The sequence below is a fragment of the Sesamum indicum genome, linkage group LG10 (genome assembly GCF_000512975.1).
Source record: "Sesamum indicum cultivar Zhongzhi No. 13 linkage group LG10, S_indicum_v1.0, whole genome shotgun sequence".
In the NCBI taxonomy this organism is placed as follows: Eukaryota; Viridiplantae; Streptophyta; class Magnoliopsida; order Lamiales; family Pedaliaceae; genus Sesamum; species Sesamum indicum.
In genome coordinates, this window is record NC_026154.1 from 1,386,589 (window position 1) to 1,414,353 (window position 27,765).

The 27,765-nt window shown below is 37.1% G+C and overlaps 7 protein-coding genes across 7 annotated transcripts in view; 2 read left to right on the plus strand and 5 right to left on the minus strand.

The window, feature by feature from the left end:
• LOC105171512 (probable protein phosphatase 2C 40) overlaps window positions 1-676 on the minus strand; it is a 4,384-nt gene extending 3,708 nt beyond the window's left edge. The window contains exon 1 of the mRNA XM_011092656.2: window positions 72-676. The gene's annotated coding sequence lies outside the window, so the exon portion shown is untranslated. The remainder of the gene's footprint in view (window positions 1-71) is intronic.
• LOC105171514 (40S ribosomal protein S21-like) lies at window positions 1,824-3,769 on the minus strand. The gene is made up of 4 exons (XM_011092659.2): window positions 3,641-3,769; window positions 3,132-3,223; window positions 2,749-2,881; window positions 1,824-2,115 (listed from the first exon to the last, which is right to left on the minus strand). Exons 2-4 carry the CDS (start codon window positions 3,179-3,181, stop codon window positions 2,050-2,052), a joined length of 249 nt encoding a protein of 82 aa, XP_011090961.1. The 5' UTR covers window positions 3,182-3,223; window positions 3,641-3,769; the 3' UTR covers window positions 1,824-2,049.
• On the minus strand, window positions 4,470-6,427 carry LOC105171513 (40S ribosomal protein S21). Its single transcript, XM_011092657.2, has 4 exons — window positions 6,334-6,427; window positions 5,820-5,911; window positions 5,429-5,561; window positions 4,470-4,714 (listed from the first exon to the last, which is right to left on the minus strand). The coding sequence occupies exons 2-4, from the start codon at window positions 5,867-5,869 to the stop codon at window positions 4,649-4,651; spliced, it is 249 nt and encodes an 82-aa protein (XP_011090959.1). The 5' UTR covers window positions 5,870-5,911; window positions 6,334-6,427; the 3' UTR covers window positions 4,470-4,648.
• LOC105171515 (heat shock factor-binding protein 1) lies at window positions 7,379-9,436 on the minus strand. The gene is made up of 5 exons (XM_011092660.2): window positions 9,286-9,436; window positions 8,541-8,594; window positions 8,263-8,286; window positions 8,139-8,181; window positions 7,379-7,872 (listed from the first exon to the last, which is right to left on the minus strand). Exons 1-5 carry the CDS (start codon window positions 9,286-9,288, stop codon window positions 7,733-7,735), a joined length of 264 nt encoding a protein of 87 aa, XP_011090962.1. The 5' UTR covers window positions 9,289-9,436; the 3' UTR covers window positions 7,379-7,732.
• On the plus strand, window positions 10,188-12,184 carry LOC105171516 (xyloglucan 6-xylosyltransferase 2). The gene has a single exon (XM_011092661.2). It carries the CDS (start codon window positions 10,611-10,613, stop codon window positions 11,988-11,990), a length of 1,380 nt encoding a protein of 459 aa, XP_011090963.1. The 5' UTR covers window positions 10,188-10,610; the 3' UTR covers window positions 11,991-12,184.
• LOC105171518 (probable histone-arginine methyltransferase 1.3) lies at window positions 13,777-20,028 on the plus strand. Its single transcript, XM_011092663.2, has 15 exons — window positions 13,777-14,253; window positions 15,004-15,066; window positions 15,396-15,498; window positions 15,655-15,798; window positions 16,014-16,117; window positions 16,212-16,310; window positions 16,412-16,481; window positions 16,673-16,769; window positions 17,355-17,409; window positions 17,632-17,715; window positions 18,033-18,110; window positions 18,833-18,936; window positions 19,033-19,205; window positions 19,307-19,458; window positions 19,593-20,028. Exons 1-15 carry the CDS (start codon window positions 14,080-14,082, stop codon window positions 19,650-19,652), a joined length of 1,560 nt encoding a protein of 519 aa, XP_011090965.1. The 5' UTR covers window positions 13,777-14,079; the 3' UTR covers window positions 19,653-20,028.
• The window catches only part of LOC105171517 (isoleucine--tRNA ligase, chloroplastic/mitochondrial), a 10,368-nt gene continuing 2,859 nt past the window's right edge, over window positions 20,257-27,765 (minus strand). The window contains exons 6-22 of the mRNA XM_011092662.2: window positions 27,553-27,665; window positions 27,010-27,078; window positions 26,704-26,811; window positions 26,388-26,535; window positions 25,537-25,768; window positions 24,697-24,983; window positions 24,443-24,579; window positions 24,190-24,337; window positions 23,786-23,917; window positions 23,319-23,447; window positions 22,816-22,943; window positions 22,552-22,710; window positions 22,187-22,312; window positions 21,957-22,030; window positions 21,595-21,844; window positions 21,072-21,251; window positions 20,257-20,833 (exon numbers count right to left, since the gene is read on the minus strand). Of these exons, the coding sequence (XP_011090964.1) occupies window positions 20,594-20,833; window positions 21,072-21,251; window positions 21,595-21,844; window positions 21,957-22,030; window positions 22,187-22,312; window positions 22,552-22,710; window positions 22,816-22,943; window positions 23,319-23,447; window positions 23,786-23,917; window positions 24,190-24,337; window positions 24,443-24,579; window positions 24,697-24,983; window positions 25,537-25,768; window positions 26,388-26,535; window positions 26,704-26,811; window positions 27,010-27,078; window positions 27,553-27,665 (2,660 nt within the window). The 3' untranslated portion in view covers window positions 20,257-20,593. The remainder of the gene's footprint in view (window positions 20,834-21,071; window positions 21,252-21,594; window positions 21,845-21,956; window positions 22,031-22,186; window positions 22,313-22,551; window positions 22,711-22,815; window positions 22,944-23,318; window positions 23,448-23,785; window positions 23,918-24,189; window positions 24,338-24,442; window positions 24,580-24,696; window positions 24,984-25,536; window positions 25,769-26,387; window positions 26,536-26,703; window positions 26,812-27,009; window positions 27,079-27,552; window positions 27,666-27,765) is intronic.

A 27,765-nucleotide genomic window follows, 5' to 3' on the forward strand; every position in this document is an offset into this window, starting at 1 on the left:
AAAAAAAAAAAAAAAAAAAAAAAGAATACAAACATGACAAGAAATCAAAATTCAACGAGAACCCGACTAACCTTCTTGATTTTAACCAAGAACTACTTCAACTTTCCAAATGCAACCTCAAGCACAAATCCACACTTGCGGCTAACACAAGACCTTGAAAATGGAAAGGGAAGCAGTTATAGAACAAGTGTATGCAAACTCCGAGTAGCACCACACGCACTGAGGTAAAAGTGCCATAAAAGAACAAAGGTAAATCCTATTCCTATGTTATAATAAACAAGAAGAGAGGAGAGAGAGACAGAGAGAGGGAGAGAGAGGTGGATGGTGAGGAGGGAGTTTGCTAAATATAGAGGAATTTGATGGGTGACGTTTCTGGCTGAAGGGGGGTCAAAATGTCGTGAGATTCACCAATACCGGTAACTTTGTTAAGAATTGGTTAAAAGTTTTATGGGCACAAGGAAAAGTGCTGACTGCCCTTTTCCCCTTTTTCTTTACAAAGATCTTTTCTTTCTTCTTCTATTTCTTCTCTGGACTGAATTAAAAACTTTCTTCCCTTTCCCAGATGCGAAACATTCTCCACTCTTTTTTCTCTCCAAAGTTGTCTCCCAATTTTCTTCTTTTCACTTGCCTTTCAATTCTTTTCTCGTCATCAAATTTGTTTCTTGAGGTACTCTTCTTCATAGAATTCTTGTCTTTTTCGTATTATGTTCAACAAAACATTGATAAACATATAATTTAAAGTTCACAAGCCACAGTTTTGTAAGTGGGCTTTCATTTCTTATTTGGCTCTACGTAAGGACTAACAGCCAAACAATCATTAGCATATACTGTGACTTAGGCACAGCTGGATGCATTATAATATTATCTTGTATTTTGCACCTATATAACAAGGCGACAAATCTTTCTCGCTTCACTACATTAACGGCTAAAATCATAGTTCATACTTTCTTTGGTTTGTCTGTGTATAAACATCTGGGTGTGTAAAAAGAATCACTTTTGTTTCTCCAAACGGCAAATGGGGTGTGATGATTTTTCAAATTCTTGTATGCATTTCAAGAATAGGTAATGTTGATTTCTACCATCAATTGGGTCAACTTGCTTCAAGGGTCTCTTTCCCCAGTGACTGCTTTTATCCTCAACCCATCTTTTGAAGTACTGAAAAATACTAGAAACAGTAGGGACCAAAGATTAGGACATTCAAGAAACTGAAGCCCCGAATTTGATTTCTACCAGGCATATATATTGATGCTATTATCATGTGGACCATGTTCTAGCAAATCTTGAACTGGACCAGAATAGGGGGATTGCACTTGTAAGATAAGAAAATTTAAGCCCGAAGGAAGTTGATGTCCCTTAATGACCATTCATTTTCAGTCAAGGTGGGTCATAACTGCACCAGTGAATAAGACTTCTTGTGGGTAATTTGATTTTGCGATCTGTGAAAATATCCATATCCATTCATGTGGTCCTAGCATAAGACATGTTCTTGCTTTGATTCAGATGAGATGTACATCAACCTCAAAATGCCAAGGCAACCCCGCACGCTCCAAGTATTTTCCTATCACTCACAAGGAAAATGAATTGCACACATGTGAAAAAAAAACAGCTCCTCTCATTCGCTTCAGTCAAAAGAGAAATAGAAACTTTTACCAGTGCATAATGCTAATGCCATAACCATAGGTATTCGCAATATTGTGGATCATCCAGCTCTATACATAACCATAGGTACTCGCAATATTGTGGATAATCCAGCACTATACATACACATATAATATGACGTGTCTCTGTGTGATTCTGATAAGGAAGATGAGATGAAACAAAAATACTTCAAGGCCAGTAATCATTTGGCATCTACAATTAAGGACACTAGTGCAACCACAAAATCACTCAGCTGAATATAATTGCATGGATTCAGCAAACTTCAAAGAGTATATAATGATGGTAGATTGTGTCCACATTGATGCTGCTAATAAGAAATCTGAATAATCCATGATTTGGCATTCTTCAAATCGAGACAAATCAAAGCTTCAAACAAAATAAAAAAACATTCTACTGTTGCTTGATTTCCACTTTCTTCTTCTGCCAAAGGCGATCCAAGGCACTGTCAGCATCACCCTGGACAGACAGAAACAAACATCAGTTCAGGAAAGTACTTGGTATTTCCCATTCCAGTGCTGATGGAAGAAGGACAAATAGCTACATAGGACCCAGATTCATCACTGACAACTGTAGAGAAAGGAGAATATAGAAGTAGCAAGTCAGAAATAACTGAAATCTCATCACATTCAAGAGTTCACTGCATACGCAAATGGGAGCATTTTGGAGAAGGTAGATCGGCCCCAGATCAACGAGAACAGACTCTGTTTTGACATGGTAACCTCTGGGACCTTCAGCAGCCAGTTTTATCGGCAAACAGATGTTAAGCAATTCTACGGAAACTTACTAAACTGTGTAAATTAATCACATCTCCATATAAACCTCCTAAAACTCTTGTTCATTGAAGACTCCAGTAATCTCACCCGCCAAGTTAACAATAAGGAGAAAAAACAAATGTAATTTGCAATGCAACAGTTCTCCACAAGATAAAATTAACAGACTGAACAGGATCCAATAAAACGAAAACGTCTACAGATAGTTTTACAGTTTACATAAACCAATGAAAGTCCCATTCTGTCAGAATAAGTCTATAAATAAAGCATTCACATAAAATATAAATAACCCTCATCAGCCTATAAGTAAAATAAGTACCTGAGCACGAATGAAGCCACAAAGAGCAAAAGTAGAGGATGCACCAGTGTAAATGCCCCTCTCATCCAAATGTCCTATGTTGATTTGTACTGATGCATGGTCCTTGGAAGTAATCAACCTATTTGTAGCCGAACTACAATTACAGTTTCCAAATATTAGTCAAATATCAGAATAATTGCTTATACTGAAATTCAAAAATCGCATCAGGAGCACCAAAGAAAGAGGCATCCGGCAAATAGATTCAGAATGTCATGGATTTAGGTGTTTCAAGTCCCAATACACCACGCCAATTTGCAATTTAACATCAGCGTAAAAGCATCCATAATTGCCACAATTAAATCCTTAAAACATATACTACTTGAAAATAAGGTGTGTATATATACCATTTTCGGGGAATGTAGAGATCCATGTTTTGTCCCTCTTCGTTCTGCATCTTGACAGGTTTCTTCAACCACTGAGTGAATAATACAACCACCTAAATTGCAGCAAAGGGAACTAATTTATAGAAAGGCAAATGAAAAGGAGAGAGCTTTTGACATGAACAAATTCTTCCAATAACACAGCTAAGATAGTCAAGGCCCAGAGTCCAAAATTTTTCAAATTTCTTTCTTCTCACTGTTACCTGAATTAAACCTAAAGTACAGATGGATTATCCATTTTGTACCCAGATTTTCACCATTTTGAAAACTAATGCCACAAACAAAACAAAATATCCAAAACTAAACTACCATCTAACGCAAGATACAATTTTGAAACATAAACAGGACCAATCCCGGAACTAGATGAACAAACAGGATAGTCCTCTAAAATACAAAAAACAAAAAAACAGGATAGTAAGAAACTACAACCAAATGAATAAATCTCCATCAAATAACATTCAGAGAGAACTCACTTATGGGTATTACAGTTTCAGGGTGAAGACGAGCAGACTAAAACCCTAATCCCGAGTCGTGCAATTTATATGAGCGTAATTTGGGCCCATATCTGAATTGGGTGCGTATCAACCCAAAGAGAGTTAGCACTAATTGGGCCTGAATATTTTTAATTCCAGCCACCTTGCTATAAGCCCACACTCAAATTTTATTTTTTTTTTCTTTTTGGGTATTTATGTATCGGTTATTTTGGAGCTACAGTTGAAATCTTTATTCCACCATGAAACTAGGTACTTAGTACCACATTGTTTATTGACATTATTTATATTTAGATAGTGAGATCGGGGTTTGCTGTTTGAAAAATATTTCTTACATTGGCTAAGACAATGTAAGAAATATTTATGTTTGTATTTTCACCCAAAAATATATTTTTTCAATTTTACATAAATTATGGGATAAGAATATATTCTAATTAATTAATAAAATTATATTTATATTGAACTGTGATATCTAATTAATATATTTTCAACAAAAATGCATATAAATAAATATATTTTCACTTTAATTATTGTTTCAATAAAAAGAGTTCACCCTTTTGATTTTAACAGGCTGCTTTGCAAGATCAAAATTAAAAAAAAGAAAATTATATTCCCTTATTAAAAAGGAGTTAGGAGGACAGATAAAAATAGATTGAGTGTTTCGTACCGGGTACAGAGTCAATAGTAAATAAAGCATGCATGCATTGATAGAGTCATTTCAGGGAATGCATGAATTAAGAAAGGTTTTCTCCAATGTTAGTGTTTGCAGCACGTCCTTATTGTAAAATGCAGAATACCTAATGCAACCATATGAAAAACCCGGAAATGATGGGAGGATGAATTTCGGAAAACTCCAAAGTGTCTACAATTGATGGAAGGTCGTCTCTACATTGATGCAATTGATAAGCAAAATCTCAAATGTGCTAATCCACAAATTAGCTTTTCTGAATTTGGGACAAATCATCGTCCCCAAGCAAGATAAAAAGCATTCTACTGTTGCCGGACTTCAACTTTCTTCTTCTGCCAGAGGCGATCCAAGGCACTGTCAGCATCACCCTGCATAGATAGAAAGGATTATTCAGTTCACGAATGCGGCAAATGCAGAGGGAATGGCAGAGATGATTAATGACAGAAACAGAATTTCAGATATAGTTTTGCATATAAAGATAATACAACTGGAGACTGGACTTATCACCAGGTTCATCACCAACAATTTCTGAAAAAGGAAAATTTAAGAGCAGGCGCAGGTTGTTGTAATCTCATAATACCTCAAAGCTAATTTCCGTAAGTAATCGGAAGCCCTTGGGGAAAAAGAAGGTTAGCCCCAAATCAAACACAAAGGCTTTGACATGGAATCCTAAGAGGCCTTGGCCAGACCGTCTTATCAGCCGCAAACAGATACTAAGGAGCTCTACTGAGATTTAAGTGAGGGTAAACTATTCCACCTCTTGTGATTTGCTTAAACTAGTCATCTCTATATAACCTCCTAAGGCCCTCCTTTATTGAATACAGTAATTTTTCCATCCTGCCAAGCTAATGGGAAAAGGAAAAAGTTCAAATGCAGTTTGCAATATCAACACAATTCTCCATCACAAAATAAACAAGCAGACCAAACAGCATCAACAAAACCAATAACAGAAAACAACTTAAGATAGCTTAATACTTTATGTAAACCAATGAAAGTGCCATTGATCAAAATTGAACAACTGGCAAATGCAAATTAAAAAAAAGAACAACATGACACTGAACTGCCAATAATAAATAAAATACCTGAGCACGAATGAAGCCACAAAGAGCAAAAGTAGAGAATGCACCAGTATAAATGCCTCTCTCATCCACATGGCCAATGTTAATCTGTACTGACGCATGGTCCTTGGAAGTAATCAACCTATTTGTAGCCGAGCTACAATTACAATTCCAAATATTAGTCAAATATCAGAACAATTGCTGCTATTGAAACTCAAAAATTGCATCAGCACAAAAGTAAGAGGCATCCAGCAAATAGATTCAGAAAGTCATAGATTAGAGTGTTCAAGTCCCAATACATCACCCCTATTTGCAATTTAACACAATCGTCATCCAGAGTAAAAACATCCATAATTGCCACAACTAGATTCTTAAAACATATACTACTTGAAAATAAGGACAAGTGTGTGTATACCATTTTCGGGGAATGTAGAGATCCATGTTTTGTCCTTCTTCGTTCTGCATCTTGGCAGGTGTCTTCAACCACTGAATGAACAATACAACCACCTAAAATTGCAGCAAAAAAATGCCCCATGTAAGAAAAACAAACGAGAAAGAGAGAGAGCATTTAACGAAACAAATTCTTCCAATCAGCGCATTAATTACACAGCTAAGATAGCGGAAACACATATTCAAGGCCCAGAGTCCTAAAATTGCAATCAATGACCTGAACTCAACCCAAACTACAGATGGATTATTCCATTCCTTTCCAGATTTTCACCTTCTTGAAAACCATTGCGCCAAACAAAATAAAAAAGTATCCAAAACAGTAACGCGAACTAACGCAGGATACAATTTGGAAAATAAAACGTATTCCAGTTGCATGTTCACTGAAGCATTTAAATCACCGATGAAGAAACAAGAAAGTATGGAACTATCAACAAACCAGAATCTCTCCACTCGATAATATTGATAGAGAACTCAATTACCTGATTACAATTTCAGCGGGTGAAAGATGAGCAGTGAGCAGTAAGCAGACAGCAGACAGACGTGTAAAACCCTAAATAGGGGATCCTGCAATTTATATGAATGTAAAGCCCGCGGAATGGGCCAAATTGTGAATTGGGCCCTAATCAGCCCAAAGTACGTTAACAATGATTAGGCCTTAATATTTTAAGTCCATCCATCTTGAGTAAGCCCAGAGTCTCAAATTCATCGAAAAAGGACGAAAATTTTGACCTTCTTAAAGTTCTAATCTGGGAACTAAGAAAAGCTCAATTATGTGATTAAGACTGGAGTAGATTGTGCCCTAATACCGTTACTAAAATGACTGGAGTAGATTGTGCCCTAGTTTCCGCTTGAGATTTTGAACTTGCAATTTTGAAATATGAATTAATTATATAACGAGTATAATATACTTATCATATGCTTAAAAAAGACAACCAATTGCATGTAAGTGTATTAGACTTTTTATTGATTAATTTAATTGGTCAAACTTGATATACATGAAAAATACAGATATACCCAATAATCTTGTCCCAGAAAGATATGCTTTAAGCCTAAAACTTGCAAGGGTTTTAGCCATAGGAGTACTTCCAACACATTGGAGGGTCCTAATGTTTGTAACATAACAACAAACCATATCTTCATCAATGTGTAACCAGACACGTAACTATCACAACCCAAACATAAGACAACCTAAGTTACCATCATGTCCGCGATACTTCACAGTCACCACAATCAATACAACTCTTTGGAGCTAGGCTGCTGATATTCAAACGCTGCATATGTCGTCAGATTTTCCAAGGTTCACAAGTTATGTATATGTATAACCACTTCTGCATAGTGACACCTGATCCTTAAACACGGCACACAGACAGACATTCATTGAAACGAAGCCAGCGCCTTAAAAAAATCAGACCCAGCACTAGATAAGTGGTACCGGAGTTGGTCATGTACTGAGAACTATCTGATGAATATCCATCCTCAGAGCTGATTGTATTGCTAGGAAGATCACAAGAACCTAAGAATAAATTACAATTAATAGCGCAGTAGAAATTTGAATTCTTTCATGTCCGGCGAATAGAGCAACAAGCCAATTATACATCAAAACGACAGAAGTTGGAATCTTTCATGTCCAGCGCATAGAGTGACAAGTCAATAATACATAAAAAAACACACCAAATCTGTGTAACTATAAACCAATCGCAGATTAGACGACGGTTGAATATCCACCACAAATCGCAGTTCATATAGTGGCCTCTAGGTTATATATCTATAAGATTTGGATCGTGGTCGAGAGAATAAAAAAGAGAGGTCTAACCCTGAATATCATAAACAAGCAAAAGGAACATCCACCAAACGGAGAAAATATATATGCTCATTTCATTAACTATCTTCAGCCGACTTGGGTTCTTCTCTAGTCTTCAGTGGAGCTGAAGGAGATGCAGAACCTTCTTGACCCATCTCAGCTCTAAGATCATTGATGCTCTGCTCCAACTCGTCAATTCGGTTCCCCATCTCATCAAGTATAATGTAATTAAGGAATTCAAGCTTTATACACATTGATTAGATGAGAATGACAAATCAGATATTTGCACATTGAATCATCAATTTGAGGGCTTTGTCCAAGTCTGCTTTTGAAAGCATTGCATCATGATGTGTTTGTGTGAATGCCATGTCTAACTTATGTAGGCGTTGTGTGTTTGTTCAGCATTGCATATCCATTGTTTATTAGTGCAAAAATAGCATCATGTCCTTAGAACAAAGTGTACTTATACTACTAAAAGGATATTTTTTGAAATGATGGATTCCGACATTGTCTGAAACCTACTTTGCTGGATAGAGGAAAAACTTTAGTGAGAATGCTAAGAGCCAAATATAATGAATCAAGGCCAAGCATAATATTAATTACTCACCATTTGCTGAAGAAGGTTTTGCACCTAAAAAGTTAAACAACACATGTTAGCACAAGTATCAGGCTACGAATACTTCATGAGAATGGATGTCACTGAACCCCCATCCTTTCCCAGCACAAGAAAAAATAAACTTGAAAAAGAGGTGCTAGAAACAGATTCGAACTCATAACAAAGCAGACCAGAAACCATTAATAGCAAATATAAACCATACAACTTAACAATTCCAGGAAATAGAAACTAATCAAATGATATAAAAGGGTTCGTAGACTAGAACTTACAAATGCAGTCATGTCAGCAGTACTTTGTTTAGTGTTCTCTGCATCATGCCCATCCTAAAAGCAAAGTAAAAATATATATCAACACCTGGAGGTATAGCAGTATAGCCATCTTCATATTGTGGATACACCAGAAACCAAGTTATCATATAAGCTCACTCCAAGAGTTTCACTGCTTGATAATTAGCCATTACTCACACGAATTCCTAACCAAGGAAAGGAGAGAAAGGTGAGCCAACTAACATTTAACTGTTTTACATAGTCAGACAACATGATATCAATAGATTCGAGCCATTACCCAGCCCATTGGTAGCAAAAGGCAAGATTAGCAACATTTCATAAAGGGCATAGCACTCAGCTCCTCCACAACATGAATACCATTTTGCATTACTGCATCAACTACAGCACAAACAGATCTACAGAAATACGACGTTGGGCATTGTCTACAACCTCCCGTGTACATAAAATTATTGGGATTTTATACAGTCCCAATTTCACATTTCCAAATCTCTGATTAACAAATAAAACAAAACAAAACAAAAATCCAAATAACATACACATATGAAAACAAGCAAAAACCAAACGAATAGGCCACTTGTACATATTCATGAATCCACAGTACCGAATAATCGCATCCAAAATAACCATAGGAATCGGAATTGCACAAGCTGCGACGTGCGGGGAAAACAAAAATAAACAGAAAATTCAAACGCATAACTGAATGTTTAATGAAGGAAGACTAATTTACCATTCTTTCGAAGTGAAATCTGTGCTGGAAATGGCCCGGAGAGAGAATTCGGAAAGAAAAATGTTGTGAGAATTTGGAAAGTTGTGAGCTGAAATTTTGAAATATGAGGTAGCTAATGTTAAATTGGTCCGGGTCCGGGCGCCCGTTATTAAATTATGGGCCTCGTATCTGAATCGAGTTGGATATGTCAAATCCAATTTATCGCGTTTTATATTTTGGCTATTAATGGATATAATTAAATAAAATATAGGGAAAATAAAACAAACATCTTATCAAATTTTGAACATACAATGAATTAAAAGTTTATTGATATAATTAATTAAATAAAGTGATAGCTATTAATGGAATTAAACAATGATGGAATTAAACCCCTAAAATGTTGGGTGTTTACTATCAATCATATTTTCAAAATAAGTTCATAACACCGTATTAAATATTAATTAATATAAATATAAATAAGTTTAATTTTATTTACAAATACAAACAACTTCTTTATATAATATTTAAAATATTTTACAACCATGAATAATTACAGAACAATATTATTCGCAAATCAAATATCCATAAAAGTCTAGAGTTACTTGCAAAATTCGAGAAAAATTATATTAAAAGATTGTTTTCCAATATAATTATTTGGACAGTTAAAAATATAATCAGATATATTAAACAAATACTAAATAAAACTTTTATTTTTTACTTTCTCAAAAATAAATAAATAAAGGGGTTCCTGCATATAAAGATTTATAAAAAATTGGAATATTGATGTGAAAACCCAAAACCTTAAAATCGTTTTAAAGTTTTGTCTGGAATATATATATATATATATATAGAAGTCGTCAGAACCCAACAGCCCCAAAACCGGGTCGGGTCCACCTTCAGACAATCATCAAGCATTGATACGCGTCGTTACGTCATAACTAACTACACGTAGTAATAATAAAACCAGCTGAAATTACATTAACATTACATTACTACGTGAATAAGCCAAGAAATTCTTGTCTGAAACTGAAACTGAAATCCACCAGTTTTTTCACCTCGTCGGCGCCTTCTCGTCTCCTTCTTCATTTTCTTCCACTTCTAATTACCTTCGCACTCTCCACCGACACAATAATCCATCCCCATTTTCGGTAATTGCCCTCCATCTCCCACCGCCCAGATCCCGTTTTCCTCCTATATCACGCCGTAGTTGACTGAAAAATCTCAGACCCGTACTCCCCACCTCTGTTAATCAAGAACCCTCAATTGGGGATTTGGGTTTTGCCCGTTTCGTATTGTTGCTATCAAAGTTAAGGTTTTAGTTCTAGTTCGACGGACTTCGAATCGCCATGCTGGATCGGGTCTTCAGCCCCCGCCGGGCGCGCCGGTTCCAGCGCCTCCTCCGCAACGGTAAGCTTACTCTCCTATGCCTTGTTCTTACAGTAATCGTTTTGCGTGCAAATCTGGGAGCAGGAAAATTTGGGACTCCGGAAAAAGACCTGGATGAGATCCGGGAAACATTTTCTTACATCCGCAGGCGGGCCGAGCCCCGCCGCGTTTTGGAGGAGGCTAAGACGGAGCAAAAATCGGGTAGTAGTACGGAGAGCGGGAGTAATAGTTATGCTGAATTTGATATAACTAAGATTTTGAAGGACGAGGATGATGGAGTTGAGGAGTTCAAGCGGGATCCATCTCAGCCATATAGCCTCGGCCCGAAGATATCGGATTGGGATCAGCAGAGAGCTGAATGGCTTCAAAGGAATCCGCGTTTTCCGAATTTTATTGCTGAGAACAAGCCTCGGGTTTTGTTGGTCACCGGGTCTTCCCCGAAACCGTGTGAGAATCCGGTGGGGGATCATTACTTGTTGAAATCGATAAAGAACAAGATTGACTATTGCAGGGTTCATGGGATTGAGATTTTCTATAACATGGCTTTACTTGATGCTGAAATGGCCGGGTTTTGGGCGAAGCTGCCGCTGATTCGGAAGCTTTTGCTTTCTCATCCAGAGGTGGAGTTCTTGTGGTGGATGGATAGTGATGCGATGTTCACGGATATGGCATTTGAGGTGCCATGGGAGAGGTATAAGGATCATAATTTCGTGATGCACGGATGGAACGAGATGGTGTATGATCAGAAGAATTGGATTGGTTTGAACACTGGGAGTTTCTTGTTGAGGAATTGTCAATGGTCTTTGGATATTCTTGATACGTGGGCACCAATGGGGCCCAAGGGAAAAGTCAGGGACGAGGCAGGAAAGCTTCTGACGAGGGAGCTCAAGGGTAGGCCGGTTTTTGAAGCCGATGATCAGTCTGCTATGGTGTATATACTAGCGACGCAGAGGGAGAAGTGGGGCGACAAGGTTTATCTTGAGAATGCATATTATTTGCATGGCTATTGGGGTATTTTAGTTGATAGATATGAGGAAATGATCGAGAACTATCATCCAGGTCTTGGTGATCATCGGTGGCCGCTTGTCACTCACTTTGTGGGTTGCAAGCCTTGTGGCAAGTTTGGGGATTACCCCGTTGAGAGGTGCTTGAAGCAGATGGATCGTGCATTCAACTTTGGGGATAATCAGATTCTGCAGATGTACGGTTTCACTCATAAGTCCCTAGCGAGTAGGAGAGTGAGGAGAACTAGGAACGAGACGAGCAATCCTCTTGAAGTGAGAGATGAGCTTGGCTTGCTTCACCCTGCATTTAAAGCTGTGAAGGTGTCATCTCCTTAGATTGCACATAAAAGGGATGGATTGGATTCAAAGGTGGGAAGCCTCTTTCAGATTCCAATTCTTTTGTTTTTTTTGACTTTTAGTTGTAATACTTCTCTCTTTGTATCCCTTTGTTGTTTATTACATGGTCTTAGAATTCTTTTTGCTGTATTCCGTCGGTTTTGGCAATTATAGCATCTCGCTTGAGCTAGTTACCATAATTTCTCATTCACATCACTCGTCAATGCATCTTAGCTGCAATGGAACGAGACAACTACCCCCTCTTTTATCTGTTGGCTTCGATTGGTTTTGTTTAGTCTCCATCATTAGCTTGCTTGAATCTCAATATGTGTCGTCATTGATGCCGGTCTTGAGATGATTGCACAAGAATTACCAAAGGCAGCCGTCGAACTATATCTTTTACATAGTACATGCTTGCATCAATGTCTAGTTGTTATTATACATGATGACGTCTGGAAACCGACAACCATTGAAGCTGCAGAGGTTTCTATGGGAGAGACAAATAGCTTTTAAACCAAAAGACATCCCATGATCATGTCTTAGACATTTCAATCTACTCAACATTTTAGTCCATGTTACATATTGTGCATGCTGCATTTGGAGCAACCTGATTGTTTGCATCAGGACAAGTTCGTTCACTGACAACTGATGAGAAAAACAGCACCTCTTGGAGACAGAAACCTTTGAGAGTGGTGTGTTTTGCTAAAATAAGGCCCAAGTGAAGTAGACATGGGAGGCCGCATCACCTGTTGCCTTGAATTTGGCAGTCTCTCAACACAATTACAATTCTGTAATTGTTCAAACAGCCGAATGTCTCCCATTCCTCAACTGGAAGGACAGATTTTCTTAACCCACAACATAGTTTAAGGTTATCTGTTCACTGGGATTCTCACATGATCTCTTCCCTTCAAATAAAAATCCCTATTCCAGCTGTTTTAGTTGCCATTACTGTTCTTACCAAACTGTTCATCTTCCAAACAAGTCACAATGCAGCTTCATGCACTTTTCCATTTCCCAGTTTTTCCACAAAAACATCATAACTATTTTGGAGTTGATTATTAATAGCAGTGGGTCGGGTTGGCCACTGAGGAGAAAGTTGAATGAAGCATCTCATTTTTGGCACTTTATATGAAAAAAAAAAAAAAAGCAAAAGCTGGAAGCACATGCCCTTGCTTTATCTTTGCTCCAAACATGGTCTATCCAAGATTTATTCTTTCCATGGGTATAATTGACAATTCCCCCTCAGATTTTCTACTTTTGACACCACTTACTTTATTCTTCATTTTTCAATTTTGAATAATATAAATGATAAATAATAACGAAAAATTATCCAACTTAAGCTCGATTCCACTGAATCATTAAATAATTATTTATTAATATTTCCTTTTATTGAAAAAAAAAAAAAAGCAAAAGCTGGAAGCACATGCCCTTGCTTTATCTTTGCTCCAAACATGGTCTATCCAAGATTTATTCTTTCCATGGGTATAATTGACAATTCCCCCTCAGATTTTCTACTTTTGACACCACTTACTTTATTCTTCATTTTTCAATTTTGAATAATATAAATGATAAATAATAACGAAAAATTATCCAACTTAAGCTCGATTCCACTGAATCATTAAATAATTATTTATTAATATTTGGAATAATGGTCATAAAACCAATGTCAAATGATATCTTAATTTAAAAACTAAAATTTTTATTAATAAATTCCATTTATAATGAAAACTCGTTATTTCGACAATCTTAAGATTGACGAGTGGGCAAAATGAGCATCCATTCATGGTTTCTACTGTTATGCCCTCGCTGGGCTGTAGAATCCAAACCCTATGTCCAATGGAAAGAAGACACGTCACCAGTTGCATCAGCGTATTACCTCACTAGCAGCACCAAACTATCCAACTCCCATCATCCATCAACGCCTCCAAACAAAAACCATTGCAGCGAAAAAGCATTTATATGCACTAAAACCTCTCTCCCGCTCTCCACTAAAAACCCTAACTCTTCTTCTACATACCGCTGCATTTATCGTTTTTTCCTTTGTTTTTTTTTTTTTTTGGTAGTGCTAGTGTAAAATTATTCTTGCCTAATGGAGGATAATAAGCTGAGGGAGCAGGATTTTTTGGTGGCGTCAATTTCGCAGCTGTCGATTTCGGGCAGTTCTTCGCCGCCGGTGGTGGCGAGGTTTCGCTCCGACTCGCTATTATTTGGCCCGGAATCCGATTCGAGTGATTCGGTTCAGTTCGATCTCAGCAACTGCGAGGTTCAGAAACATTTGTTCTTTTTTTGAATTTAGAGCATGTATTTTGTATTCGGAGATTTTCTTTTCTTGTTGGACTGATTTTTGAGTTGGTATACACAAAACTTAATGAAATGAAGAGTGTCAGTTTGTTCCTTTTCATTTTTCTTTTTGTCGATAGGATTTTTTCGGTGTTTTCTCTTTGTTATTTGAATAGCATTGAGTCTATTGATGAATTTTTTCTTCTGTTTTATCTGGACAGGGACTGGTTCTCAGTCAAAACTCGAATTTTAATAGATTTCAGAGCATAGAGAAAACTGGAAAGATAAAACTTTTTTCCTTATTTCTGTTGTTGTAAGTGTAACTTCTTAATAAATGCTGTGAGAGATAAAGGAAATAAAAGGAAAACTGGACTTTATCCAAAGGCCTAAGCAATGAGAATCTAAACCTATTAGTAGTAAAAAAACTGGAAGTCATCTTTTGTTGACAGTACAGTTGGAAATATTTGCATGGTTCTTGAAAATATTGCAGTTCTAATATAAAATGGTTGGTGGACTTTACTGTAGAAACTTTTTAGTTTTCTATTGGGAAATGATAATATTTTGCTTGAAAATTGGGTACCTTTCATATTAAAATTGCACAATAAATATGGTGCAGTTATACCCATTGAATTTACAAGTAGTTCAGTTTTTTATGTTCTCATCTTGCTCCCTCTTCCCTTTTTCCCCCTACATCATGATGGTCCATTTTATTTTTATCTGGTCTTTTTTCCAGCTTTTCAAGCTAGGACCATTTCAATCACTATGTATATCGGAAGCTTCTGAAATAAATAAAGAGGTATGGGATTAATTCATTGCCTACTCGTGCTAAAGTTCCTATGTTGTAATTTCTATATGAATGGAGGAGGCACCACTAGATTTCATCACTTTTGAGGATCAGTACAACTGCCACCTCTGGAGCATGTTTTCTTCCAACTTATGTTATGTGAAGCATCAGCAGACCAGGATATTGTTGTGCTTATGGAGTTTGCTATAATGTTTCTATCTAGACGGGAATTAAAGATCAAGTGGTACTCGGAACAAGGAGAAGACTTTCATTTCTTACTCTTGTTATATAGTAAGGCTTTTATTATTGAATAACAAGCTTAACCTTGTCCTGTGAATCAGAAAAGCTATTCCAGGGGAATCACCATACAGTTTAGGAATGAAGAGGAAAGTAGGGCCTTCCATTGTGCATTTGAGCAATGGAAGAAAGAAGTGGTTGTTCAAGGTTGGTCATTCTGTTGGTGTATCATGGCAGAAGTTGAAGCATCCTCATTATTTCTTAATTAAGATTCCTGCTACTTCCCCTGTCATGATATTGTTGCCTATGGGTTTTATTGAGACCATTAGATAAAGTAGGCTCGTGTGTTTTTCTTTTCTCCAGGATCATCTTTGCCAAATGGAATTTTATCATCGTCTAGAAGCAAGTTTGATGACAAAATAGAGGCATCTTCAGCCAAAATGTACTTCCATTACTATGGACAGCTTCTACACCAGCAAAACATGTTGCAGGACTATGTGAGGACAGGTTACATCTCTGGGCTAAAAATTGATACTCTCTCCCAGTCTGTTCTGTGCTTTTTTTTTTCCTCCTGATATTACATCCCAAAATTTTGAAAGCTTGTTGCTAGTGGTTGTCTGTCCCGAAAATATTGTATTCAAGAGCTTATCATGTATTCTTATAGTTGTAGTGAATTGTAAGTCTTTTTATGGATCAATGACATGGTTAAATTTTGTTTCCAGGAACTTATTATGCTGCAGTCCTTGAGAACCGTGTTGATTTTATTGATCGTGTAGTAGTTGATGTTGGTGCTGGTAGCGGCATCTTGTCATTATTTGCTGCTCAGGTTCTGAAGGATACATGATTGTTTAAGCACCTCCAAACTGATTAGTTTAGCACCATTGATCAAAACTTGCTGATTTAGATATGCTTTATTCCAGGCTGGTGCAAAACATGTGTATGCTGTGGAAGCATCAGAAATGGCAGATTATGCTCGTAAACTTATAGCTGGGAATCCTTTACTAAGCGAAAGAATAACAGTGGGTTTCATTTTGGCAAGCTTTATTAGTTTATATCTCTCTGAGATTAATTATTTTACACTTTTCTTAATAAGTTTTGTGTCTTACTGTTTGTTGTGTAGGTAATCAAGGGTAAAGTTGAAGATATTGAATTACCTGAGAAAGCAGATATTTTGATCTCTGAACCAATGGGTAACTTGATTCTCTTTCTTTTGTCATCTTGTGATGATTATACTCGGATGATTGGAAATGTAGTTAGCTAATGTTTAAAAAAGAAACACATTGGCAATGATCTTTTTAAGGTTCAGCAAACACTCTTCATGACAGTGTGTAGTCTGAATAAGATCTGAAGGTATCTACTGGTTCTCATATTTGTCTTGCAGGCACTTTGCTAGTCAATGAGAGGATGTTAGAGTCATACATAATTGCAAGAGATAGATTCCTTATTCCAAATGGAAAGATGTTTCCAACTGTAGGAAGGTAAATGTTACCTAAGATCATTCTCTTTCTTCACAAGGCTTTGTTTCTTAAGAAGAAACAAATGGTTCTGTCCTTTTAAGTTATGCAAAGGATTGAGAGTTGGATGCAGATTCCTCATGTTTACCGTAGCATCATATAATTATCTGGAGACTGTATACTGCTTGCCACTTGTGTTTCTTTCTCTCATATACAGTGTTATTTCATTTTGTTGAGAATTAGGAATGTGTTGCATCACCTTCACATGTCTGCTACCGTCTATTTATCCATCTGGAATTTCCAATAAGCATTAAAATGAAATGCGTCTGACTATTTATTCTTCATCGTGGTGCAACTGGTTATCTTGGCAATCCTTGATAATGCATTCTGTTAACTTCTTTTTGAATGATTACCCATCTAACTATAGCAAACACTTGCTTCTGCAACTTCTAGTTAACTTGATTCTATGTCGCTTGGTTATTGATTAATGGTCAGTTTAATTTCCGAGGTACCTTCCTGGTTGGTGCAGGGTTTATTTCCCACAAACTTTACTTCATTTGTACCTAGCAGTTTCATGTGGTTGATACTTATAATTGTTTGTTCTTGTAGAATACATATGGCGCCATTCAGCGATGAATATTTATATATTGAAATTGCGAATAAGGTAAGCAACTACTTGCACCACTGTTGTCTCTAATGTTCTCCTTAGGGATACTAGGAAAGGATTGTTCAGAGAGTATAACTAGAAGAGTTCTAATTATAGACAGAAGTTTGACTTTATCACAAAAGCTTAATTTCCCCCCCCCCAATTTCTGCTATAGATCCGCCTTTCTATAATTTTAGCTATTAGTTAGGGATTGAAATTATTTTTTTGCTTCCTATCCAGGCTTTGTTTTGGCAGCAACAAAATTATTATGGTGTTAACTTGACACCTTTACATGGTACTGCCTTTCAAGGATACTTTTCACAGGTTGAATTCTAATAACCTCTTTATGCTCCTCCCTATGTATCTACTTATATCTATGTTACAAGGCTCTTACATACTTCCATGTGTCTTTTGTATCATTTCTAGATGATGCACAAGCAAGCTATTACTTCACAGGATAGAATCATATAAAATTTGCTCTGCATTTTTTGTTTCTTAGCATGAACTGTTCCTTCACTCTCTTCTCTCCTACCCTCATAAAAGATCAAACTTTCTTTCACCTATTACAATATACGATAGTTGGTAATCTGCAGCCATTTAGTGAGACTCATACTCTGTTTTGCCTCCTCTGGATATTGCAGCCAGTTGTGGATGCTTTTGATCCTAGGTTATTGGTGGCGCCTGCAATCTCTCATGTTATAGACTTCACTTCCGCTAAGGTAAGTATTAGCTTTACTAAAAGTTTTGCATACTTGCAGCTTTAAAGTTCATGTTCTGCATTTTATCTTCAGATATATGATAGTATAGACACTCTTGATGAAAATTGGGAATGGGGAAGTCTCTCTGGCTTGTGATTTTCTCTCATCTTTTTCTTACTTATAGCTTGATAAAATAAAAAGAAAAAAAATTGTCATACTAAATTTTGTATGAAGTGCTATAATTTAACTAGAAGATTATTTGCCTACTTAGGAAGAATTTTGAATTCCTGAATAGCCATTTCCATGAATAATGTACCAGAAAGTTGCAGGAATACCACAGAATTTTCATTCAAGACTATCATCAGTATTTGTTGTTCATGTGATAATTGCCCGCACTCTAGCCTATCCTCCCAAACCTTCGTTCAACATAGCATGGGTTGGATGTGAATTAAGCAATTGAGCATGGTGGCCCATGTGTTGCCATCTGATGTCTGCTGCTTAACTGGAAAATTCATAGTGTTATGTCAGGAAGTTGAGTTTTTAATGGTCTTTGTTCCTATGTGAAAAGATAATGAAAGAATTATTCTTTGACTGCTCTTGAATTTTCCAATTTGCATGTGAATTTTGGTATTATGTTATTTTCTAGAGATTGGATAACAAAGACTGTTAGAGGTCTGACATATAGCTTGGAATTACTTGAAGACACATAAATTTAATATAATTTTCACAACATCATTTGTCAGGAGGAAGAATTGTATGAAATTGACATCCCATTAAGATTTATATCTTCTGTTGGCACCAGAATACATGGATTGGCCTGTTGGTTTGATGTACTATTCAATGGGAGGTAATAGTTTGACGCTTGCTTACTCAAATGTTCACTGTTCTGCAAGCTTTTATCTCCATGTGCGGCTAACTATGAGTAAAATTATATCATTGATAGCACTGTACAAAGGTGGCTTACTACTGCACCAGGTGCGCCTACAACACACTGGTACCAGTTACGCTGTGTCCTGTCCCAACCTATATATGTTATGCCTGGCCAAGAGATAACTGGTCGACTTCATATGGTGGCCCATAAAGCTCAGAGTTATACCCTTTACCTAACACTGTCAGGTTGGTTTTTCATGTTTCTTTTCAAGTTAGTGCCACACTCTTTTTCTTGTACTTGTTTGGTTTCCTTCCTTTATTATCTGACCAGTCATTTATTTGACTAGCTAAAATGTGGGGTCCTGGTGCTGAACAAGGAGGAATACTCCAGTCATCATCCGGGAAACTCGATCTAAAGGAGCCTTATTATCGGATGTCTCAACCTCAAGCATATCCAATGTCCCAAGAGCAACCATCACAGCAACTACTGCAGACACAGGTAACAATGATGTGGCGATGTTTGATTATGCTCTTTACCTTTGAAAAGAATACAGTAATGCTAGATTCAACAGTATCTTGTATTTCTTATTTGGAGTTAGTTTGAACATCCTGAAGATTTGTATGAGATTACAGGATTTACAAATTCAATCCCAGGATGAAGAGGGTTCAGATTTATTGCAACAAGCGGTGTGATCCTAGGCCCAACTTACAACATGATGAAAGAAATTATTATGCTGCTGGAATCCTGCCATATTTGTACCATTGTAATGCCTGGGTCATTTCTAGCAATACCAAAATCCTGACTTACCTGTTGTAATTATGTCAGCTTGCTGCAGAATTTTATTGTCTTACATGGCTTTACTTACCTTTATGTCCTCATCCAAGCTGACGAATAATAGTCTCATCAAATTGAAATTTTGAGTATGCACAATTTGCAACTTAGGCATGCTAAGTTGAAAATTATATGCCGAGGTACAGCCTTGTGGTTGTGGGATTGAATTGGTATGTTTGCCACCGTGGTTCAAACAACCTTTAGAGGCGAGTTTACACAATTTTGTACGCTTATCCACTCCTAGTGACTCAATTTATCCCTCTGAATGGTTGGTATTTTCTTAAGCACAATGTATTGCAACTTAATGTCGCTTGTTTCACTTTAAAGTGTTGTCCTATTAGACATCCGGACCAAGCAATCCTAATGAGGTTCAAGTTCTAGAATGAGTTTACACTGCCGCAGATCATTGTCTTATTTAGACCTTGCAAATGCATTGCAATAATGTAATATTCGGGTGAGGATGGATTGTTGACAAAGACTCATCCCAGAGAGGGATTGTAACTCCTGATATACTATAACTTGGGAACTGCAGTCTGCAGGAACAAACGCAGCCTCTTCTTTACATTTATATTCTACAACTCAATTAATAAAAACATAATCTATTCAATTCAATATGCAAAAATCAGGCTTCATATGAAGCAAATTGGTGTTGTCTTATGCACTATCTCAAGCTCAAAAATGCATAGCCTCCTCCCTCCCCATTTCATTTGAATTCAGCGTCTCATTAATTCAAATAACATGGGCCACATGGTAATGCTGGTTTTGGAAGAACAACTTTTTCTGCATCTACCTTGGAAAAATCTCAGCTAGCTGCTGCCATTGCTGGAATTGGCTGGTTGACAACGCCGTGGCAACGGCCACAAAGTAAGGGGTGGTCGTCATAACTGCCAACTTGAAGTGAAAAATTCCAGCATCTTTCACATTTCAAGCCACTAGCACGTGACACACCGACCCAGACTTTGTTCTTGTTCTGAACAAGATACTCTCCGGTGCATGGTATATCATCTTTGTTGACAATTTCCAGAGATGGAAGAATCTCGACCTGCATATTTATTGTTCAATCAACCAAGTGTAACTAAATGCAGCAAAGCGTTTCCTATCGCTGTAAGATTTGGCTTGACTAATTCATAGACCTCTAATGCACTAAATTATAACCGGTGTTATATTATATTATCTTTGTTTATTATTTACCATTACCAAGCCAAATATAGAACAAATGAAACCTCAGCTGCGAAAAAAAAAATGTGAATAGAGGTATTATAATGGAAAATCCAGAGTACCTGAGATGTTAAGAAGATGCGATGCAATGTATCAGCATCGTTCTCCGATGAACACATGTCAACTAATCTGGAAACAAGGCCAGCATCAGATGCATGAAGATAGACCTTTGCCTCAAGGCTCGAACCAATCAGCTTCATAGTACGAGCGACCTCCAGCACTTTGTTTACCTCAGTTCTCAGCTGGTAACAGTAGTTTAAATTACCGGAATGAAAGGTGATGTCCAGTGAAATATGAACAGGAAAAGAACATGGTCGAATGTTATCATAATACTCGAGAAATATGAACAGGAAAAGAACATGGTCGAATGTTATCATAATACTCGAATCTACAACTAAGACATCATATTTTAATAAAGCCTGACTGAAAGCTTCGCAAATGACACATCTTTCTGGAAATATTATATCATCATATGTATATAAGTATTACTCTCTACAGATTGAGCATGCTGAAATCTTTATTTCTTACCAGACAACTAAACTGCATATGATGTCATATATAGTTAAACGATGTGACATGTAATACCTCAAGAATCGTCACCCAAAAATTAACCTCTTCCTCTGGGAATGAGAGATGTTTTTCATTTAACACAGGCCATCTTGACTCAAAGACAAAATTTGCCTTATGTCCATCTTCAGCAGTGAATGGGAAAGGAAGATTCTGCCAAACATCCTCTGCCAAGTGTGGCAAAATTGGAGCAATGACCCTCACAATAGAAAGTAAATGTGCAGCAAGGACTGTTTGACAACTCCTCCTTGTAGCGCTAGTCGTTCCCCTGGAAACATGAGGGAAAATCTCAAGATTGCCAGCCAAGTATAATGTGTGCTAGATTCTTATTAATGTTTACAATATCTTAAAATAAAACATAAGGAAATATGAGCGCTTACCCCACATAAAGTCGATCTTTGGCAACATCCAAGTAGAAATTAGAGAGATCAACTACAATGAACCGCTGAATAATCTGAAACAAAAAAATGAAGAATGGAAAAAGAAAACTTTGAGGACAACATTATTGGACTATATTGTATGTTGTCATGATAAAAAGTAGCATTACTCATCTAATATCCATAAAGCATTGATGGGTTTAGGATATATCGACCCTATTGGCAGAACATACCTGAAAAATCTTGAAGAACTGATAATTGTCATAGCTCTCTTTAATGTTTTTCACAACACTTGCAAGTTGAAATAACGCATATTGATCTATCACTGGAAGCTCACTGTAAGGAACAGCATAATCAGCCTGCAGATATCAGTAAATTGCATCAGGAGAACCAAAAATTTTGAGAAATGACAATATCTAACTAGATTTTTGTATCAGAAGCGACAACTAGTTGACCGAGCAACAATGTGGCTGTTCAATGAGAAATGACAGAGAGGTCTATTTTGAATAGGCTACTATGAGTGTCAAAAGGCCGATCAAAAAGCATGTTACTATCAGATATCTGAACCATTGATATTATACATCAATAAAAAGCATACTTTCCAATCGTGCAGGTTCCCCAAAAGAAACCGCAAGGTTCCTCTTAGTTTCCTGTATATGTCTGACATTTGACGGAGGACTTTAGGCCCGATCGTGACATCCCCAGTATAATCTACACTGGAAACCCAGAGCCTAAGTACATCTGCTCCAAAGGACTCCTGTGGAAGAAAATTGACACAAATTCAGTATTTTAGATAATATATTATTTTATCTCGTAGCAGTAGTATCATCCTCTAGGAGTACACCCCTGTCAAATGCACTACCTTTTGGTCCTTCCCTCCTTCAATCACAGTTCTTGGGTCGACAACATTTCCTTGAGATTTGCTCATCTTGAAACCTTTCTCATCAAGTACGAATCCATGTGTTACGACACCACGATATGGAGCCTTTCCTGCAATATTAGTATAAAATGTAAGGAAGATATCTTGCCTTCAACAAAACGGCAATGAAATTCTCACATATAAATAAAATCAGTGGAACAGTTTGTGTTATTGAAGAGATTTGATTAAGCACAAATAACTACATGGCAGAAGTTCCATATTTCAGAGCCCATGCCTTTCAAAATTATTATGGACCTACCCTTTTGCGGGCAGAAGCTAGCATTTTATTGACCTTTGAGTACGAAAAAAAAAACAAGATTTTTCCTTTTTTGGTTTTTTCATACTCGATGCTTTATAAGGGGACCTTGGGGAAAAGGGACGGAAATCATGAATGAAATAACTTTTTACGAAATATAATGGTCAAAGATGATTGCTTCATTTCTTACCATTAGTAGCAATACTTGTCAATAATGAACTCTGAAACCAGCCACGATGCTGGTCTGTACCTTCGAGATACAAATCTGCAGGATAACTAAGACCCTTTCTCTTCGTCAATACTGCAGCCCATGAAGAACCTAAAATAACCCAAAGGAATTAAGATTACAGCTGTTCAATTTTGCAGTAGCAAGAAAGCTAAACAAGATTGCATCAACCCTCCAAAATAAGAAACCTTCGTTCTGGGCCCCTGCACAAATGGTTCTGCAAATAGGGGTGTGTGTGTGTGTATCATTCATTTATCTATAAACAGATGCATAACAGTTTTTCCAAAAATAGCTCGATATATGACAGCTGAAACATAATTTATCAGCAAAACTGGTAGATAATTATGCGCCCTCAAGAAAAGGTTGAGTTACTAATGTAATGCCCTTTTACCAGTAAAATATGTTCCAGAAAAACAATAAATTTTGTCTACCTGAGTCAAACCATACATCCATCGTATCAGTTCCTTTTACATAGCTTGATGCTTCTTTGCGATACTTTTCTGGAAGCAGTTCCTCTACCTTCATGTACCACCATGCATCACTTCCTTTCTGGGAAACGATAGCTGCCAAAACAAATGTGAGATCAAAATATCTGAACATGCCATGGTTTGACAAGTCTTTTAAAATAAAGAAAAAAAAATCCAATAAATACAATGCTTGGATACATATTTATACAAGTACATTCAAGGCTCTGAAGAGGGAGGGGAGTGAAGCTTTACATATATAGCAATTTTAAAAGTCGAAATGAAAGATTATGACCTACAAGTCACGTTACGTGTAATAACCTAAATGAAATAGGCATATGATGAAACTGTAAGAAGTAGATGGCCCTTACACTTAATATGACCAATAGTTTCTTCATTCATCAATGGCTCCTTCGACTCCACGTGATAAAAAACCGGGATTGGCACACCCCAAGTTCTTTGCCGGGAGATACACCAATCAGAACGACTTGAAGTCATAGAAGAAATTCGATTTTCTGCCTGTTCATATCACAAATTTGTTTAAAACTGAAGCAGAGTAATGCAGGATCAGTTGTGAATATTCCTTTCCTCCATGAGGAATTAAAAAGATGGCTGGTTAAATACCTGGGGGGGTATCCAGAATACTTGGTTAATTGAATCCATTGCAGCACTACGGAATCCTTCTACTGAAGCAAACCATTGTTCAGTTGCCCTGAAAATTGTAGGTTTCTTTGTTCGCCAATCATATGGATACTTGTGTTCTGCATTTGTTAAGTGTTAAGAGTTGTAGACCACACATCCATAGTGTTGTACCTTGTGATATTACAGGAGAAGAAAAGAATAACCATATTGAGGAAAAAGACTAGAATTTAACTTACTGTATGGCTCAACCATGATCATTGATGAGTTCTTGTCCAAGCACTCAATAACAGCAACATTGCCATCTCCAAGCACGTCAAGACCGCTGAATTGCCCAGCTTCTTCAGTAAACTTTCCTTCATCATCCACCGGGGAAAGGACGGGCAAACCATATTTAAGGCCAGTTACATAATCTTCTTGACCATGCCCAGGAGCAGTATGCACTAGTCCAGTTCCTGATTCTGTCGTGATATAATCCCCACCAACAACGACTGGGCATTCTCTACTCTCTATGGGATGAACATACCTGAAGTGGCAGTTGAAGACCAAAATTGAATGACTACAAATTCCAGATCATAGCAGCCAACAAAGCCAGCAGATCTTTTTCTTATTCTCTTTATGTTTATCTTTTATCTGTGTGTGTGTGTTGGGCGTGGTGGGAGGTGTGTTGGTGGGTGGTTGGGGTTCAGCTCAATGTACTGGACTTAATGTTCATTTAAAATAAGTGGGAAAAGATATTGCAATGGATCATAAGAAGGGTCTTCACTATCGCTTACAAGACATCAGTGAATAGTGTATACTTAAGCTTCCAACCTGCTTTTGTGTTATTATGGTTATCTGAATCAACTATAAACAACTACTAAACAACAGAAATAGGGAAATGTGCCAGATTACAATCACTAAGCACAAACCTCATCCATTTATTTAAATGTTCCATAAAATAATATACATAATTATCAGCATGCATAGGCCCAGTCTGCCACCACTGATGGCCTTCCACCAAAGCATTATTACTTTATATCGTCCACAAAATCCAGTTAAAAGATAGTTATAATTGCAATGCATATACTCAAAATAACCTGCAGTTTTCAAGTTCTGCGCCAGTAAGTGCTGTCTTCACGATAAGCTTCACACCCCATTTTGCTTCTAAAGTTGGCACAAGGTCCAATGCGACAACTAAGTAGAGCTTGTTATGATCCTTCAAGGCATTGCCAACCCTTTTCTCTTTATTGACCGATGGTGCAGTTAAGTCTATAGAACTGGAATCAACTTCAACAACAGCATATTGAAGCTTTGAATTGACAGCAACACCTGAGACAATAGAATGTCATTGTGCATAATTAGTTCTATGTAGGCGTACATACAAAAAAAACGTGCTCATGGCAGAGAAGCTAAGACATACATGTGCGAATCACGACCCGTAACATACACCCAAAAAAATTGAAAGACCAACAGAACACACCAATATATGGTGAATATATTCTCTGATCACCATTTCTAGCTCCTTCGGAGGGTAGCATCTTGACCTAAAGACGCACATATATTTGAAGACGGAGAAAAACGATAAAGGGGCAAGAAATACTTCTAGATATAACTCCACTTCCAACGCAAACACAAAGATTATTTTTCAATGTCATGAAGAGCAATCGAGATTATTGAGTAGGATAGCTATTTCTTCTGTCTTATTCTTGACATACTTACTAAGAACAACAAAGCAATTGCAACACGGATGCATAAAATTCTTGCAACAAAGCTCAGCAAATGACACAGTATGCTATCTATCTTATCAATTATTTTACCCTTCTATAAGCAATTAACAGTTGCAGAAACATCAAAATTTCAGAATTTCAAGCTCCTTGAAAAATTATGCATCTAAAACTAAGAAGGAAAAGCGATTCCAGAGTTTACAGGGGAAACGTGAAAAGCTTACCAGCATTAGCAGGAATAGTCCATGGGGTTGTAGTCCAAATAGCCAAACCCAGATTGGGAATGAAATCATTTAACAGTTTACATGATGTAGGGGCACTGACTAATCTAAAAACAGCGTACATGCTCTTTGAAACATGCCCCTCAGGATACTGCAAATAGATTTAGAACCAATAAGAAAAAAAAAGATCATTTGTTAGATCAGCTTGAAAGCTTATAGTTTCACTCATTCCCGACTTTACTAATTTTGAATTTGGTGGGAGGGGTAACAAAACAATTAATTTTTAGGAAGGCAAGTTGAAAGTTACAAGAGTCATTACCTCCAACTCAGCCTCTGCAAGAGCAGTTCGAGACGAGGGGCTCCAATGAACTGGCTTCCTGCCTCTATAGATATACCCTTGCAAGGCCATCTGGCCGAACACTTCAATCTAGTATAGTTCATGTGGACCAAGTAGTGAAGATGATAAGATCATTCTGAAAAATATAAGATTATGAACTAAATTTGTACAGCGAGCAACCACAAATGGTAACTGAGGCTTAAATTATATACTAAAAACATAACATGGAAACAGTATCCTCATTTGCCAAAATCCATATGAGACATGTTAAACAGTGATACAATTTACCTGAGCAGCTTCATACTCAGGATCAAGAGTGAGATATGGGTGATCCCAGTCTCCCCATACGCCATATCGCTGTAAACATTACAATAAACATTTGTTATCTCGACAGGTATAAATGTTACTTCATCTGCCCCCACAAAGTATATCAAAGCTAACTTTACATGTAAATAGATATATCTATCAATAGATAGACGAACCAATCACATTTCTTGAACCTTTTTGCCCAAAATTGGCCAACAATTCAAAAATACAGTTAATCCTAGATGGAAAATCCTAACTTAGGAACCATAGTTGCACATACAAGTATACCTAACAAGATGTATAAAGGGGATTCAAGAGGGAAATAGATAAGTTTAACACCAAATTGAACATGAAATATCCCTTATCAAGTGGTGGGAACAACATATAAATTCAGACACATGGGGAGTATAGAGTACTTCAATTGAATCAATTCTATAGGGAGTAATACGATTTCCAGCTAAGAAGCACAAAACTGAACCAGAATGCTTTTCCTCATGGGCTGATCTAATAAAACTAAAGTACAACCTTAAAAGCTGCCATCTGATTCTTGACAGTTGATTTTGCAAATTTGGCAGCCTTTGCTCTCAATTTTAGTGGTGTCAGCTCCTTTCTAGCATCCTGATCCAGTGACTGTAAAACTGAAACAGATCAACAAGATCTGTGAAAAACTCTAAGTTTATTTGCATTTTCACATAATTCCACCAGAAAAAACAGCCGCCCCCCCCCCCCCCCCCCAAA

What these genes read in the sequence shown, in the direction of transcription:
- LOC105171514 (XM_011092659.2), bottom strand. Translation starts at nt 3,181, where the DNA reads ATGCAGAACGAAGAGGGACAAAACATGGATCTCTACATTCCCCGAAAA. An exon ending in CTCTACATTCCCCGAAAATG is followed by an intron (nt 2,882 to 3,131) that starts GTATATATACAC and finishes CTGTAATTGTAG; the next exon opens with TTCGGCTACAAATAGGTTGA. An exon ending in GTGGCTTCATTCGTGCTCAG is followed by an intron (nt 2,116 to 2,748) that starts GTACTTATTTTA and finishes CTGTCTGTCCAG; the next exon opens with GGTGATGCTGACAGTGCCTT.
- LOC105171513 (XM_011092657.2), bottom strand. Translation starts at nt 5,869, where the DNA reads ATGCAGAACGAAGAAGGACAAAACATGGATCTCTACATTCCCCGAAAA. An exon ending in CTCTACATTCCCCGAAAATG is followed by an intron (nt 5,562 to 5,819) that starts GTATACACACAC and finishes TTGTAATTGTAG; the next exon opens with CTCGGCTACAAATAGGTTGA. An exon ending in GTGGCTTCATTCGTGCTCAG is followed by an intron (nt 4,715 to 5,428) that starts GTATTTTATTTA and finishes CTATCTATGCAG; the next exon opens with GGTGATGCTGACAGTGCCTT.
- LOC105171515 (XM_011092660.2), bottom strand. An exon ending in CTGCTGACATGACTGCATTT is followed by an intron (nt 8,287 to 8,540) that starts GTAAGTTCTAGT and finishes TTAACTTTTTAG; the next exon opens with GTGCAAAACCTTCTTCAGCA. An exon ending in GGAATCCATCATTTCAAAAA is followed by an intron (nt 7,873 to 8,138) that starts ATATCCTTTTAG and finishes ATTACATTATAC; the next exon opens with TTGATGAGATGGGGAACCGA.
- LOC105171516 (XM_011092661.2), top strand. Translation starts at nt 10,611, where the DNA reads ATGCTGGATCGGGTCTTCAGCCCCCGCCGGGCGCGCCGGTTCCAGCGC.
- LOC105171518 (XM_011092663.2), top strand. Translation starts at nt 14,080, where the DNA reads ATGGAGGATAATAAGCTGAGGGAGCAGGATTTTTTGGTGGCGTCAATT. An exon ending in GCAGGACTATGTGAGGACAG is followed by an intron (nt 15,799 to 16,013) that starts GTTACATCTCTG and finishes TTTTGTTTCCAG; the next exon opens with GAACTTATTATGCTGCAGTC. An exon ending in ATGTTTCCAACTGTAGGAAG is followed by an intron (nt 16,770 to 17,354) that starts GTAAATGTTACC and finishes TTGTTCTTGTAG; the next exon opens with AATACATATGGCGCCATTCA.